This window comes from Gasterosteus aculeatus, chromosome 5, assembly GCF_964276395.1.
Source record: "Gasterosteus aculeatus chromosome 5, fGasAcu3.hap1.1, whole genome shotgun sequence".
Classification (NCBI taxonomy): Eukaryota; Metazoa; Chordata; class Actinopteri; order Perciformes; family Gasterosteidae; genus Gasterosteus; species Gasterosteus aculeatus.
The window spans coordinates 14,389,475-14,405,284 of NC_135692.1; the positions used below are offsets into that span (position 1 = coordinate 14,389,475).

General features: G+C 48.0%; 2 protein-coding genes and 1 long non-coding RNA gene across 7 annotated transcripts in view; 1 reads left to right on the forward strand and 2 right to left on the reverse strand.

The window, feature by feature from the left end:
- Positions 1–74: 74 nt before the first annotated feature.
- On the reverse strand, positions 75–5,549 carry LOC120819056 (uncharacterized). The gene is made up of 6 exons (XM_078103606.1): positions 5,183–5,549; positions 1,008–4,295; positions 686–881; positions 522–601; positions 360–439; positions 75–255 (listed from the first exon to the last, which is right to left on the reverse strand). The coding sequence occupies exons 1-6, from the start codon at positions 5,234–5,236 to the stop codon at positions 195–197; spliced, it is 3,759 nt and encodes a 1,252-aa protein (XP_077959732.1). The 5' UTR covers positions 5,237–5,549; the 3' UTR covers positions 75–194.
- Positions 5,550–6,087: 538 nt separating this feature from the next.
- Positions 6,088–15,810, reverse strand: part of LOC120819070 (uncharacterized) — a 36,712-nt gene continuing 26,989 nt past the window's right edge. For 3 of the 5 annotated variants that reach the window (XM_078103625.1, XM_040176138.2, XM_078103627.1), the window contains exons 2-14: positions 13,024–13,171; positions 11,317–11,643; positions 10,928–11,221; positions 10,481–10,786; positions 10,155–10,265; positions 9,504–9,665; positions 8,681–8,995; positions 8,538–8,588; positions 8,210–8,464; positions 7,750–8,124; positions 7,338–7,610; positions 6,507–6,815; positions 6,088–6,383 (exon numbers count right to left, since the gene is read on the reverse strand). In XM_078103625.1, coding sequence (XP_077959751.1) covers positions 6,352–6,383; positions 6,507–6,815; positions 7,338–7,610; positions 7,750–8,124; positions 8,210–8,464; positions 8,538–8,588; positions 8,681–8,995; positions 9,504–9,665; positions 10,155–10,265; positions 10,481–10,786; positions 10,928–11,221; positions 11,317–11,643; positions 13,024–13,075 — 2,862 coding nt within the window. In that variant the 5' untranslated portion in view covers positions 13,076–13,171 and the 3' untranslated portion in view covers positions 6,088–6,351. The remainder of the gene's footprint in view (positions 6,384–6,506; positions 6,816–7,337; positions 7,611–7,749; positions 8,125–8,209; positions 8,465–8,537; positions 8,589–8,680; positions 8,996–9,503; positions 9,666–10,154; positions 10,266–10,480; positions 10,787–10,927; positions 11,222–11,316; positions 11,644–13,023; positions 13,172–15,810) is intronic. The other 2 variants (XM_040176140.2, XM_078103626.1) reach the window with 2 other exon arrangements.
- On the forward strand, positions 13,169–15,412 carry LOC144408024 (uncharacterized). Its single transcript, XR_013467771.1, has 3 exons — positions 13,169–13,552; positions 14,067–14,162; positions 14,608–15,412. It is a non-coding gene; the product is annotated as an uncharacterized LOC144408024 (long non-coding RNA).

A 15,810-nucleotide genomic window follows, 5' to 3' on the forward strand; every position in this document is an offset into this window, starting at 1 on the left:
ATAGTTTATGTTGTCCTTTCGCACCCCAGAGAGATAATCCTTGATTTGCTGTAAACACGGCTATGTAAAATGACCACTCTTTAGTTAAGCTTTATGACAAGGCATGTACATTTCATCACTGTGTTCAGTTCCAAAAATATCTCAATTTACATATTACATTCTCACTCACACAATAATCACAATTCATCTTCTTCTCACTCTTTTGTGGTTTTCTTCAGTTTGGTCTTCAACTCGGACATAAGTGGATTTCCAAATCTGGGGACACCGAAACAAACTAAGAATCAGAAAATGTCCCAGCACAAGATGCCTATTTCATGCTGATATGTAATGTCAATCTTCTTAGACTTTTAGTTTTTTACCCTGGATGTCTTGGTGGCATCCATTTTGGTTTGTGTTGGGTCTCATCTTCGGTGTCACTCCTCTCCTCTGGCTTTGTCTCCTGTTGATTCAGTTACATTTGAATAATGTATATACACCTTAGCGTAAGAGGAAAAACTGTAATCAAAGATTATTAATAATACCTGTGATAGGGTCTCGGGACTATTTTCATCTCTTCCAACCAGCTTTGTCTTTTTTAAAACAGGAAATCCCCCACCAAGGCCTATAACAAAACATTATTCACTGATAACGTTTTTTTAACCAAGGTACTTTCCATTAATTAATTAATTCATTGCATGTGACCTACCAGGGAGTTTTATTCCAAAGCCCAAGCCTCCCAAAGGCCCACCTACAGGGACTTTGGGAGACATGTGTGGGGAGGGTGTGGGATCCAATGAGGGCATATTTAGGAGGGAGCGGGCATCTTTGGGTGGCCGTACATGTGGGTTTTTAACAGAAATTCTTGACCTTTGCGCGGTAAAGTCAAGCGCAGAGCTCTCCACCTGGAATTGCAAATACAACTCTATTAACACCACCTCTATATGTCTTATACCAGCTGCCTGGTTTCAGTCATGATTCAATGAGAGGTATGTGTGTGTTTTGTTATTGTGTTATTATAGAAGCAATACCTCCATCTGATCTTCAGACGTTGTCGCTGAATGTTCTGCCCCGTCGGCCATGTTGAGCCCAACGGATGACTCGGCAACTCCTTCATTCCACCCGGGCTGGGGTTTGTCCACCGAGGGCAGCTTCCTCTCGGATTCAGTGCAGACGTCGCTCTGTGAGCGAGATTCCGTCGGCACTATTTCATCCTCTAACAACGCCTCTGAGCCGGATGTCGATTGTTCTGGTTCTGTTCCTTTAATATCATCCGGAGAGTCGGACGCGGCCAACTCTTGAGGCTCATCTTCAGTCGGGGTTTTCTCAAATTGGTAAAGAAAACTCCTTTCGGTCTGTGGCTGAGGTTCGACTTCTCCGTCGTCTTTCGAGTCGGAGGCCTCGACATCGATCTCATTCCCTGATCCAGTTTCAGCGGATCCCTGATGTTTGGCCTCTGGTGAGGGGACTTCCAAATCGGGGTGAAATCCTGCCCCTCCGAATTCTTCCTTCTCCTTCAGATCCGTTTGCCCCGTCTCAGCCGCTTCCTCTCTCAACGTGTCCCGCATATCACAGTTGGGTTGTAGGCTAGACAGCTCGGAGATGTCTGCTGATTCTGAGACAATAGCCAACGTGTCATATAGGCTTTGAAATGACCCGGACTGGTGAACAAATCCAGTCTCTACTGTTGAGGAAGACGTTTCCGTGTGACCCAACAATTCAGATTCCCTTGAATTTGACTCCACACGCTGGTCTTCATCCTTCTCCGTCTGCAGTGACGATATTTCCCCTTGCTCCTCATCGTAAGGCTCCGTTAGTTCTCCCGTCCGCGGGTCTACTTGTTGTTGGACCTCGTCATCGACCATACCCTGACATCCGCTGGATGAGGAGACAGTTTCTTCAGCACAACTCCGCTCGTCCACTCCTGAAGTGAAATCTTCTGCTTTGGACTCTGCCGTCTTTGATTCCTCAGGCGCTTCAGAGTCTGTTAAAGTCTCATCGTTGATCTCAAGTGCTTCGTCCGGTTGTACATTGCTCTTCTCCGGTGACCCAACAGATTCCTCGACCTGCTGATGTGACAATTCCATCTCATTTTGGCTCTGCATCTCATCTTCTGCCGCAACCACCTGCTCAACTTCCCTAGCTGCTTCTTTCACATCAGCTTCCTGTCTTTTTACATCTTCAAGTAGTTCAGCCTCAGTCTCATCGTGCCGTTTCAAGCATCCAGATTCAGTTATGTCTTCCAGTGAACTAGGAGCCATGTTTCTGTTCTGCTCGGAGGTCAGCTCACCTACGTGACAGGAGCTAGTCTCTGTCATCTTCTGCTCTTCAGCCTTGAGGAAAGTTTCCTCTGATGCTGAAGCTCCTGTCGTCCTGCTGCTGCCTTTGGGATCACATGACCCTTCGTCTATTTCTAAGTCAATTAAAATCTCTTCCAACCCATCTTGGGGCTCGTTTTTCGCCTTATTAATTGTGTCTGTTGGGCCAATGCGCATCTCAAATTCCTTTTCTGTGTGTTCGATGGCCGTCTTCATACAATCAACCAAAGATTCTCCTTCCTCCTCCTCAATTAAGTGTCCAGATTCTCGGGTTACTGCTTGGAGCGGTTTCTCTGTTTCTTGAGGCAATCCAGAATCAAAGTTGTTCTTAACATCTCCCACGCTCTCTTGCTCCTCTTCCATATGCTCCATCACCACTAAATAGTCAGCACCGGTTCCACAGCCACTGTTTTGAAGGCTCTCTGGCGCTTTGCTCCCCACCTCGCCCTGGGCGTCCTCACAATCTCCTTCCTCCAGGAGCACTTGTGTGGTATTTCCATCTGGCCCTGGCACATTGTTATACTCAGGAATTCCCTTTTGTGTTTCCTCACACGATGGAAAGTTGAGCGCCGAGACAGCGAGCCGGCCTTCAAATTTCCCCGTGGGAAAATCCTTAATCGCTGCTGCCATTTCCTGCGCAGTCTCGCCTTCGGATTCTACTGTAACGGAGTTAAGTGTACCTGCCACGTCCATGAAACTTTCTTTGCCTTCTTCACCGAGGAGCCTCTCTTCTTCTACTTTATCTTTTTCAAAAAGTCCCGCGCTTACTGAGGTTTGCGTCGTTGTCCCATCAGATTTGACCACCATGTCTTCTGTCTCGTCTTCACCCACCTCTCTGGTTTCGGTTTGCACGACAGCGTTCGGAGCCACATCCACTTGTCCTGCGTCCGGGAAGTCAGCCGCCCGCGGCTCCGGTTCAGCATTCTGCACGACTTCTTCACAGCGTGGAACATCCTCAGTCAATACGTCTTCTCTTTCACTTTCTCCAGCGAGGGTTTCGACGGCGTCCTCCGGCTCTGTTGTGCGGTGGTTTGAGTCCTCTTTCTCATATTCCTCCTCAATGACAGCATCCGCCTCCTTCGCCTTCTCAACGCCATCGCCCTCAACAGCGTATGACTCATCCTCGGACTCGATGTCGCTATTGTCGCGGGCCGTTTGTAGATCGACGTGCAGTGAGGTGAACTCTGCGTCTCCCCTGAAATCCTGTTGGATTTCAAATGGTTTTGTATCTTCTACTTCCTCATGCGTCTCCGTTGACTCCGCTTCATGCACATGCACCTCATCCCCTTCTTCTGCACTCAAATCTGTGATCGGACATATATTTACCCCGATGTCTGTGTTCTGTAAACCTTTTTCATCTTTGTGCTCCATTTTATTTTCTGCTTCCTTTCCATGGATATTTCTCACGGCTTCACCCATCTCTTCAAAATGCTCCGGTGTCACTGCCCTCTTTGTCTCCTCTTTGTCTCCGGCTTCTCTCCCACTTTCCTCCACGTCGTCACTCATTGCATCACCTGTGAGATTTTGCCACCTGGTGTTTGCATGTTCCCCATGACCACCACCACCATCATCATCATCATCATCATCCCTCCTGCCGGCGCTCAAGGTACGTTCCCGGTTTTCTTCTCGTTCGTCTTCATCTGCGATCGGCCGCGTGGCATCCTCATTTCCCACGTGTCCTCCGCACGCGCCCTCACTTTGCCCGGATGCTTTTCTCTGTGTGCCTCCGCTCGGCTGGGCTTTGTGTGCCACGTTTTCTTCAGCTCCTAAGTCGATTTCTGTGGTGCAAAATTCCCAGGCAACAAGTGGCCGTGATGAGCTCAGCAGAGAGGCTGTCGCAGGAGGCCGCTCCTCGTCGGCGATCCTTGCGCCGGCATCACCTCCGGTGGGACCAGAGTCGACGCGCTCGCTGGCGTTGGCGGGGACGTTGGCGGGGATGTTGGCGGGGACGTTGGCGGGCTCCGGGTTGAAGAATCTGTTCACAGCTCCGGTTATGTAGTACTGAGAAGAAAATGGAGGGAAAGAAGTGAGACATTTTAATTTATTTTTAGGCCATGTCAACATATTTTTTACCACATGCATTTATGGCCGTAGTTTTGAGCGGTTTCACATGAGGAACTTAAACTACATGGCCAAAAGTATATGGACACAACTGTCGACATACCTTCGGATAAGGCTGCGTTTTATGATTTGGAATAAGGTCCTTAGTTCCAGTTAAGCTTAGAATATTGACACAATAGTGTCCTTCCTGTTTGCAGCAAGGCCCTTTCAGGTTTTAACATTATAATGCCTGCATTCACAAAGCAACATCGAGTGTGGGTTCGGGTTTATCGGTTAGTGGAAGATCTTGACTGGCTCGCCCACTACATCCAACACCTCTGAAACCTTGGTGTGAGTTCAATATTTAACTTCCTTTTAGCTCTCCTCTGTTAACATTTGCCCTTTTCATTATTTAATGCAGCACCGTGTTTGGAACTGTTCATTTAATTGACCAGAAATTAGTACCAAATGAATTAGTTGTTTATTTGGAGAGCTTTGGAACTTCTTTTAAAAAATATAATTAAAAAAAACCAAATCTATAAAAACTCCAACATTGTAACCAACATATGCATGCGACTAAGTATAAAGATCATGTTGAATGCACAATAGTGGTGTAATGTTTGGGAATCCGCCCCTACATAATGTTCTTTCCTCATTGTGGCCGTGAAGAAAACTTACATTCGCAAGATGTTGCGATAATACGAATATAAACAGGAAAGGAAGGAAGGAAGGGTGAGAGAGAGAGAGAGAGAGAGAAAAAAAAAACTTTCATCCACATTTCACTGCGTTTCCACAGTGGAATCAACACAGTTCAAGCAGTGTAGTCACGGATGGTGCCTGGGCCTCACCCAAACCGTCCAGAAAGTCCTGTCCACGCCGGAGGAGGAACCGTCGCGGTCCATCTTCGAACTTTCTCCTCGTCGCCTCTCTGACCTTCTGACTAAACCTCCTCTGGATGCGACCACGCTGGCAAATGAAGGCAACCGTGCAAAACTTCCCCCCCACCCCACCCCAAACGAAATAACTGAACTGAAATAATTAAATCAAAAATAAAACTCTTGAGCAGCAAAGTTGCACCCAAACCCGAGCAGCTCCTGTGACGAGTCGCCTTCCGAGTTCCTCTTTCGGCCGCTTATGTCCGACGCATCATTACGAGGAAGAGCGTGATTAACGCAGCTGAGTCGCATGCGCACCGAGCCGCGCAGCTCGCGGATGTGCGCGCGGCCGCAGGCCGTTATGTTGCGCGAGGCACCGAGCTCGTGAGAACACCTTAAATAAATAGATAAAGTGACCACGGTGTGTGATGCCACAGTGGTGAACTACTACTGGGTCAGTTTGGGGATTTTTTTCTTATAATATTTAGACTCCAGGTACTTGACGCATACAGGTGACACGTGCACGTCGTAAGAGGCGCGTTGTGGCAGAGCGCACCTTGTTATGGGAGCGCAAACCATGAACACTTATTGTTGCCTGAAGTCCGTAAAAGTAAAAAAAAAAAAAATAAATAAAAAAAACCTACTGTCTGAATGTATATTTGTGGTAAACTAAACAGCTCGACACGTCAACGACGCAGCAGCACCTCCGCACAGTGAAGTGACTCCTGTGGTCAACAATGAAAAAAAAACAAAAGAGAAGTGTTATTGTGAAATGAGAACTCATTTCAGTGGTTGAACAACAGGCGACTGTGCAGCAGAGAACAGGAACTCGTTCAGAGACAAAGTGAGGGACACTCACAAAAAGACATCTCTCCAGATAGTGTGCATCTTGATTTTATTTTTTCCACAGTAGATTTAAAAAAAGAAATCCACAAAACTGGATTGTTACTGTAAAATTCTTTGTACAAAGATATCACCATTTGTAAATATCATGAATTAGCAAGACACAGTAATAACAGATTAAGAACATGAGGTAATAAATAATGTAAAAAGTTGGATCTCCTAAAAGCTTTACTTTCATCTACTGTCGAGGCATATTAGATATATATGAAATAGAAGGACTCTTGCACACGTCAAGGTCTTCATGCGGAAGAGGAAATTTCCTCACTGGGCTCTGAAAGAGAAACAAGTTCACGGACACATTAACTTCCTGCTGAGTGTCACATTCACAGTTAAAAAAAAAAAAAGCGAGCGTCCTCTACGTGCGCGTGTTTGTCGTTTTATTGCCGTGTCTCACCTGTCCAGGTCCGATAGACGGGAAGCTGCAGTGCGGCGTGCGTGATCTCCACGCAGACCCTCAGGCGGGCTCGCCCCTTTTCCCCGCCGCCCTTCCCCAGGACGACTCTGTTGATGTGCAGCGCCCCGGGGGCTCCTTGTCCTGCTTCCTCTCCTGCTTCCTCTCCTGCTTCCTCGCTCTCCTCATCCGCCGCCGACTTGGTTTCCTCGCCTCCGCCGACTTGGTTGTTGTTGTAGTAGCTCTCGCCGTCTTTTTCGTCTATGTATTCTATTCCTTCAGCTTCGGGGTCTGTGACGGCAGCTCTGGTTTCTGTAGAGTAACAAGAGAAACCAATGCAATGAAATGGAATAGTTTGATTGTGTTTTTTTGTCGGGAAGGGAAGGGGAATTCTGTACGGGGCCAGTTTGTGCTTTTAACCATCGTGGCGACAGTGGGAGGGATGCAGGAGTGCAACGCACGCTCATCCGTCTTCAAAAGAAACGAGCATCGAGTTCCAACTCATAATGATGGGAAACATTTTTTTCTGCTAAAAAAACCCCCAACTTCTCCTTTTCTGAAAATTTCATAAAGGGGGATTGCAGAAATATAGTATTTCACTTAACAATTCAGACCATTTACATGCATTACAGGTTACATGGCACCTACAGCTCCCATGATGCAACAGAAACCGCACATTTCACAGGACGCTACACAACTCCTCCTGTTGCATTACAAACAGGAAATACGCCTTGAGGTTACGGGGCTATAAAGTGATTATATATATATATATATATATATATATATATATATATACAGTATATATATATTTTATATTTATTTATTTATTAGTACTTATAGCGTGTCCGTTCTCCCGGGTCTCCAGCGGTTTGTTTGTATGACTCGGCGCGCTGGTCGACCTCTCCAGGGCGCACACGCTCTTCAGCTCCCTCCGTCCGTCATCTCCTATCTCCTCCGTCTCGACGGAGACCAACGGGGAGAGCGTGGGTCCTCCCGCCGCCCACAGCAATTTGACCTTGGGGTGACCCCCCTTCAACAGGAGGGAGAACACACCGACCCCTTCGCTGCTCCAGCAGACCGAGATGGAGGGAGGAATGGAGGGAGCAACTGAACGAGAACAAACGGAAAGAGGGGGTGAATGAAAAGGAAGAAAAAGCCAGTGATTTCCCCAGAGGATTGAACCTTGTGGGGAAATCCTCCGCATTATAAAAATACAACATCTTGACGTGTCCGTAAAGACTCGTACCGAGGTCAGCGTTTCTCCAGTGTTTCTCAAGAGGCTCCAGCAGGGAGCAGTGCTCCACTCTACAAACAATCCCTCCTCCTCCTCCTCCTCCTCCTCCTCCTCCTCCTCTGGGCTTCCTCTGCCGGCCGGTAGCGTGTCTCCTCAGAGTGGCCGTTGCCCTGTAGACTCTGGGATGAGTCTGCACGGGGCCCCACACCTCTCCTCCCTCCAGCACCTCCTGCTCGCCGTCATCCTGCTCCCCCTCTCTGAGAATCAGCCAGGTGACCGTTATGTTCGGAGGGTAGAAATCTGTGATTTCACACCCGAGGGTCAAAGCCTGGCCCGGGGAGGAACCCGAGCCAACGATTTCGGACACGCGCGGCCGTTTGATGAATCCTGTTTTGGGATGAAGTGCAAATGTAAGCTTTCGTTTCATTAAAATCACATGCTCTTTTCTCCTCCCCCCCCCCCGCCGTCCTACCTCTGGTCTCGCGAGTGGCCGGCTGCTTCAGGGCGACGTGGTGGACACTGACCCACACTTTGGTGCCTCCCTTTTCCAGTTCACTGATGGGCAGTTTGCACTGGCTGAAGGCCGAAAAGAAGCCTTCGGAGTCGGGTCGGGGGGAGGACGAGGCCTGCGAGGCCACAGGGCTCAGCTCACTCCCCTGGCAGAACCAGCGGAAGGTTATGACGTCCGGGTGGAAATGTGACGCCTTGACGGTCATGCTGATGACATCTTGAAGAGTCGTTCACAATCAACGTTTTACCCGATGTGTTGAACAACAGCTGTACGATAAACGCCGCCTTACCAGGGTTATCTGGGGTCTCCAGCAGCTGGATTTCTGATACTTCCGGAGCAGCTAAAAGACAGAAAAAAAAAAAAATGAATTCTGGAAATCAAAGAAAGGCCGAGGAAAAGTGGATGAGTAAAAAAACAACAACATTTTCTTACACAGGATGGTGAACTTCTCGGACACCCTCCTCACCACAATCTTGTCTTTGCCCACGTAGGACACCTCGCACTTAAACACCGCCGCCTTGTGGATGGAAATCCGGGGAATGAAAGTGAGCGAGGAGATCAGCTGCGGAGTGCCGGTCCCGGAGGAGTGCAGCGGCCCCTGAGTGCGCAGCCGGTAGTAACCCATCTCGCCCGTGGAAGGCAGCAGGCGGCCTCTCTCCGTCGCTGGGGAGGTGAGGGTTAGACCGTAGGGCAGATGGATGGTGGTTAGGGGGTTATAGAGGCAGTTAAAGTTAGCTGTGGAGCTTCCTGTGTGTGTGTGTGTGTGCGCGCGGTGGTAAATTGTTAGAAGATTCAAGCGTAAAAGAGAAAACATGGCATTTTTTAGGGGATGTTGCAATAGAAATAAAATACAGTCGCATAATTCACTCTCGCATAAAACTTTATTTTGACAACAATCCAAACATTTTATTTTCAGTTTCTTCAATTTATTAACTCTTTATTTATTCCTCTTCGGTTGTTGTTCAGGTAACAAGTCCTATTGACCACACTAAGTTGCATTTGTCAGCTTTTTAAAATCTGTGCAGAACAAAACCTGCAAAACCATGCTGGCAAGAAAAACCAGGTGTGCGACTCCCCAGTCAACCTTTCCTTGCAGCACTGACTAAACGAAACAAGTCAGAGATTCCGATTTAGCTGCTGATAGTAGCGGCCTATGTAATCAAACCTACATGCGAATGTAAATGTTTCTTTAAAAAAGGTGGTCCTTGGTCTGAAAGTGATAAAACACTTCATGATCTCCACTAGAAGGTTCTACCTGTGAGGGACGTGTCGGAGATGGGGCTGTCATTGAGGAACCACGCAGTCTGGACTCGGTCCACCATCCTGCCCTCGATGCTCACCGTCACTCGGCCCTTCTGACCAACGATCAGGCGCGGGGGGAGGATGATCCCGGACACGTTCAGAGACTTCAGTTTCTCTGAGCGAGGGGACACGGAGAGGAGTCTGAGAGACAATCTGCCTGAGGTGGCAGCTGCTGGGAAACTCGTACATTTTTTGCGGTCAACGGTTCAGACGGCATTCCAGTGCATTTGTTACGAGCCGCAAAATCCAGTTCTCCTGGCTCCGGTTCTCCCATTGTGTGTGTGTGTGTGTGTGTGTGCGCGTGCTTCCATGTATGTTTACGTAACCAAGTTTATGGAGATGTGACACATCACAGGCTGCAGTTTCAAGCTTTTCTTTCTTAAGACAACACTTCACAGATGTTTTAAACATCTGTAGATCCCATGCTGTCTTTTTGCACTTTTTCAAATACGTTTCCTCTCTGAGCCTCTAAAAAGCCTTCAAGTGGCACAAGACTAAGTGAAAACTAAATTGCATAACTTTGGCGTTGAGGGTCACGAGTTGCCTTTGTTTCGCTTCGTTTGCGGCGCCACGGCGGTGTTGTGCGTCCCGCCCGCTGACCTACCGTCCCTTCTCCTCCACGAAAAGCCAAAGCAGAGCAGGAAGACCAGCACAATAGAAATGGACATCATGGCCACGGAGGCTTTGGCGGATTTCGTCAACACGGGGGTCTCATCTGAGAGGGAACAGAGCGTGAGCATCGTGAATGAGCAGCCTGTGCGCACATCAACAACCGGACAAACGAGTTAGAAAGAATCGCCAACGCGTCGTTGTGAGGCAGCCGCACCGGTTTTTGTTTTGTTCCAGCAGAAGATGAATCAAACCATCAGTCAAAGTAATAAAACAAAACAGATTTGCACGTGTTGAATGATTGTGAGCTCTAACAGTTACCTCGGGGGGCCAGTTCCTCGAGGTACGCCGAGCCCCCGACCGGGTGCACCACGCCGGGTTGGTTGACCGCACACTCCACCTTCCCGCCCTGCTCTTGCTGTTCGGGGCTCAAGGTGTAGTAGCGCCGGGTTCTGTAGGTCCCGTCCGGGTTCTGCTCGGTGACGGGGGGCTCCGGGAGGGCGGTGCGGTTCTGCAGCCAGCTCACAGAGACCTCTTTTGGGTAGAAACTCTCCAGATCGCAGTAAAGGGTGAGAGGAATGCTTTCGGAGGCCCGAGGCAGAGCGGAGAGTCTAACGGAAGGAGTGTCTGAGGACGGACACAAAGAAAAATCGTTTTTGGCTTGAAGATCTAAAGCAGTTCACGCGGTTTGTACTGAAAAGGTTGAATGAATTAGCTTTCCAGGTCGCAACATAAAACTGTGACGCGCAACAGCTTTGTGTCACTCACATGTGACGTTGAGTCGGAAATCCAGGTCTTGATCGGCGCCTTTGTGGGACACTCTGCAGCCGAAGGTGGAGTTCTGGTCCCGGCGGGACGGGTAGAAGGTGAGGTTTCCCACGGCCGCGTAGTACCCATCTGGAGTCCGTCTGCCTTCCACAAAGGAGGCCGGCTGGATCACGCGTCCGTCCCTGGTCCAGGAGAAAGAGACGGGAGGAGGGTAGAAGCCGCCTGCGTGGCATTCAAGCCGACTCTCAGTTTCCAACACCACCCACCGCTGAGGGACGGACAGAGTGGGGGACGCTGAAAGACGAGGCAAAAGAAATGGGCGTTTTGATGTTGAAATGCAAAACCTAAAATGTGCAAATCCAACCGCAGCAGCTGCAGCGGCGACCCACCGAGGACCCTCAGGGTGGCGTTGCTGGAGTGCAGAGTCGTGGAGTTGTAGCTGACGGTGCATTCGTACACCCCCTGCAGTCCGAGACGGGCTCCGAGGACGGTCAGCGAGAAGTCCCCGCTGACCAAGTCCCTGTCGTCCCAACTGAAGCCGTCCTTGATTTGCGACGGCGCTTCTCCGATCGAGGCGACGTCGGAGCCGTTGCTCGTCCAGAGGGCCGAGAGGAGGGACGGGTCCACTTTGTGCCCGTCGAGGAAGAGGGGCAGCGTCACGTTGCAGGGCAGCGTGGCGTTTGCATTTGGGCTGACCTGTATTTCACTTGGAGACGCTGTAGGAGGAGAAAGGAATGAAATAAAAAGCGCATTGATGCTTCTTACTGCCGCACATGTCGAGGGAGGGGGGGGGGCGGTTACTGAATAGGCCCGTCGGTGAAATGTGGTTAATGATCCTCAGCAGCAGTTTTAATCTAAACAGAACAACAAATACAAGTGTCCTGTTTGAATAAAAGTAGCCTTCAAGTCGTTTTCTTTAAACGTCAGAAACCTGAATGCGTGACGATGAGGAACTTTGTCGGAGCTTTCATGAAATTTTCCGCTGCGCATTCTTTCTTTTCACCCCGAAGCGTAAATCAGTAAACTCCAATACGTCCTTGAATCAGAGTAAATATCAAGCCTTTGAGTCACGTCTGAACAACCAATCAGCTTAATTAGTAACCAGTATAATAAATACTGGGCAGGAATAGGCTCAAGTAATGGAAAACTTTCTTCAGCGTGAAGTGTTTATGTTGAAGTGTGATAGATGGCCCGACTACAGCAGGTTGACAGGAAACACAAAAGCGAATTCACTGAAGACGGCCACACTGCTTTGGTGTTTGCTTTTGTGCCACAAAGCACAAATAGACAAACCGCCATCGACCTGCTCGTTCACCAGAGGAGCAACACCTGTTCACGCTGAGGTCTCAATCGTTCAGTTCATTAGAAAACACGCAGGTCAAATCAGAGCAGTTGGGTCTCTATCACGTTCAAGTGGAAGAGATAATGAATGTGCGATAATGAGAAAACACTTGTCACTGCTTGTAACCATGGTAACGTTCATATCCCGAACCCCCCCCCCCCCCCCCCAGACGTGACGCGGTAAAGTATCCAGAGAAGCGGGCAGAAAACTTACGTGAACAATGATTTCACTTCTAAATCCTTTTTGTCAATTTTCAGTGCATGATAATTATTACATGGAGATTTATATACGTCTGGAAGTAAAGTATATAACAACAATATTAGACTGCCGCTGGATGATAAAATGCACTGCGATAGCACTGACATCACAACACTGAATTACTTTAATGGGGAATCGTGTAAATCCAATATTAGCAGATATTAACAGTCATATTCACTCGATGCATCGTCATGTTGCTCAGACTTATTTCAACGTGCACATACTTGTATACTGTGAATCAACACAAAAAGAATAGAAAAGGTTGAGTACACGTTGACACTGTGCTCACACACATATTATCACTCCCTCTAAACTTTTGTAAGATATTAAATAAACCAAAGCTAAACGTTGAAACAATCCTCCAAAAGAACCATTCAAATTCTGTCCGTCCAAAACTGCATCAACCTTAATCGTTTCCACCTGTGCAGCTCATTACGTGAAGAAAAGACAATGCCGCCTTTGTAGCCGCCTGTCAGCGCGAGGACACGATACTCACCGCGCTTTACGAGAGTCAGGAGGACAAACACGGCGAGGACTTTACACCGCATGGCCGGGCTCGTCTTGAGAGAGACCTCTTATCATCTGGACCCTCGGCCCGTCTTATATAGAGCTGGGAGGTGTTCAGGGGGGCGTGTTCGTCCTGCCTGGTGAGAAATAAGAAATATCGTCCCAGGGCGGTCGGTGAAAGGATGCCCATGATATGTGTGGATGTCCTCTTAAATAAAGCAGGGAGAAGGAGCGAGATGTGCGGGGACACACAAGTGGGCAAAACGGGTCACTTAAAATTCAGACGGGCCTCCGGCCAAGGTTTTGGGGCCACTTTACATTGGTGCAGTGTTGCCATGAACAAACGGAGACGGTGATCCCACTGAGCTTCTGTGGGCCAACACTCAGGCGGGACTAAAACGCCACTCTGTCCGTGGAAAAGTTAGTGTGCTGTTATTTGGAGACAGAAATAAGACAATGGCTCTCTTCTCCCCCTCTGAACGGGCCTTTGGAGTCGGCGCCTGCTGCCTTTTATTGAGGTAACTTGTTTTCTACCCAGCGGTTGGAGTTCACGCAGGTTATGTTCCCTGTTTGAAGTGATTGACGTGTTGCAACGGTAAAATACAAAAGGTGCCGTAATGTTTTGCGAGATTAAGCGCCTGGAGCCGATCACGAGTCCGCTGCACCGGGCGAGTGGGAAAGTTTGAGTCTCTGGGCATCGCTCCCTTCACCTGATGTATTCCTGCATAGCACAGCTGCACGGGGAGAAAAGCTCCAGACCCAGAACTTGAGGCAAAAGGACCATGGCGGCCATTCAGGCTCCTAAATGTATTGTGGCTCCCTCAGATCTGGGGCCTTGTTGCCTGTGTACTTATTTGTACCATAACAAAAAAACAAGGCATTTTCCACGTATAGGTATGCCTGTGATGCTCTTAAATGTAGCTGTTGCACCATCTGTAACTTGCAAGAAAAAAAAACCTTTGTGCTCGCTCTCTGATTCCTCGTGTTTTCTCTTCTTTCTTTTTCTGACACCCTCAACCCTTTCATCGCCAGAGGAGAACAAGAGGACACGCCTAACGATTGAAGGTGACTGGATTGACTGGAATAACGCTGTTTCTTAATCACGTCCATATCAATTTTTCTCTTGAGGTAATAGAAACCTTGTGGTAATTTGCCTGCATACAAACACTGCTGGATTTTGTGTTTGATAGTCGGAAATATACATGTGTATTATGTGAATACTGCGAGATTAGATAAGAATGTTCCGGACATTTTGTAAAACTATAAAGAAATAAAAGGCAATTGTATTAGTATACAGTATGGTCTTTTGTGGATTATGCTTATTCCTTTCTGCGAAGAGTTAAGATGACACGATCGTGTAGATGAAGCAGTAAGTTGTTTCGTAACACGGGTCTCACATCTTGCCCACTTCTTTTTTGCATTCCTCCAAATTTTGCATTGCAAAGCGTTTTTGCAGAACCTTTGGAAACGGTCATAGTTTGACATGTGGCAAAACATGTAGTGAAAACCAAAAAGAATTTGGGGTCCATTCCATTCCCAGTATCGACTAACTGTTTTGCGCCCCCCTTTACAGGGGGACTCTGGCGGCCCTTTGCAATGCAAACAAGCATCAAACTGGATCCAGGCGGGCATCACCAGCTTCGGAGCACCGCGTGCGAGGGTCGGTTTCCCGGAAGTCTTCGCCCGAGTATCTCAGTTCCAGTATCGTCAGCTTTGTGACGTTGAACTAAGGGAGTAATACAGTGAATGAAGGTGACATGGTACTATTTACAGGAAACGACACGCCCTCCTCGGCAATGTGGGGGTTGATTCACTGCTTGGGTACAGAGAATTAAATATTTCTCAACTTTATTTTTATTGATTTTTTCGGAAAATGAGGGGGGGGGGGTCGGGTTTGGTTTCCAACCTGGTTTGGGAGAAACTTTGAACAGCATTTTTCCTTAGAACAGGGGTCTCAAACTCCGGCCCACGGGCCACATCTGGCCCGACCGTACCGTTCGCTGGTCGGAACGTCAGCTCCGCCGGCACCCCCCCCCCCCGTCGATCGTAATGGTCTGGCCTGCGTTCGGTCGAAAGTGTGTTGCATCTGGCCCGAACCTGAAATGAGTTTGAGACCCCTGCCATAGAAGGTTATTTGGTTGATGGCAACCTGCCACAAAACCACGAGATGCCACTAGAACACTAAAAAATCCTTGATTTACAGATAAGTATTCCAAAGAGAGTGAGTGTTGAAAAATGTATTTTAGACAATAATAACGTTAAACACTGTCAGTGCAAAAAAGCAACAACTCAAATAACAGGGATGAGACTCTTTTGAATTCTCAAAAAAATGTAGCTGTTGCACCATCTGTCCCTTGCAAGAAATAAAAACCAGAAAATGTATTTACTTTATTCATTATTTAAGTGTTGACCCCGTTTGGTCCTTTGTGCTCGCTCTCTCATTCCTCGTGTTTTCTCTTTCTCTTTCTCTTTCTGACACCCTCGATCCTTTCATCAGGCAGAAAGATTGAGTGCATCTGAGGAATGTCGGCGAAGAACAAGAGGACACGCCTAACAATTGAAGAACTGGAATAACTCGACAATAGTTGAGCAGATATGTCTTAACCACGCCCATATTCATTTTTTCTTGAGGTAATAGAAACTTTGTGGTAACATGGGTCTCTTTTTTGCATTCCTCCAAATTTTGCATTGTATAAGTTTCCAAAGGTTCTTGCAGAACCTTTGGAAACGGTCATAGTTTGACGAGTGGCTCGAAAGCCAAAAAGGAGTCCACAAA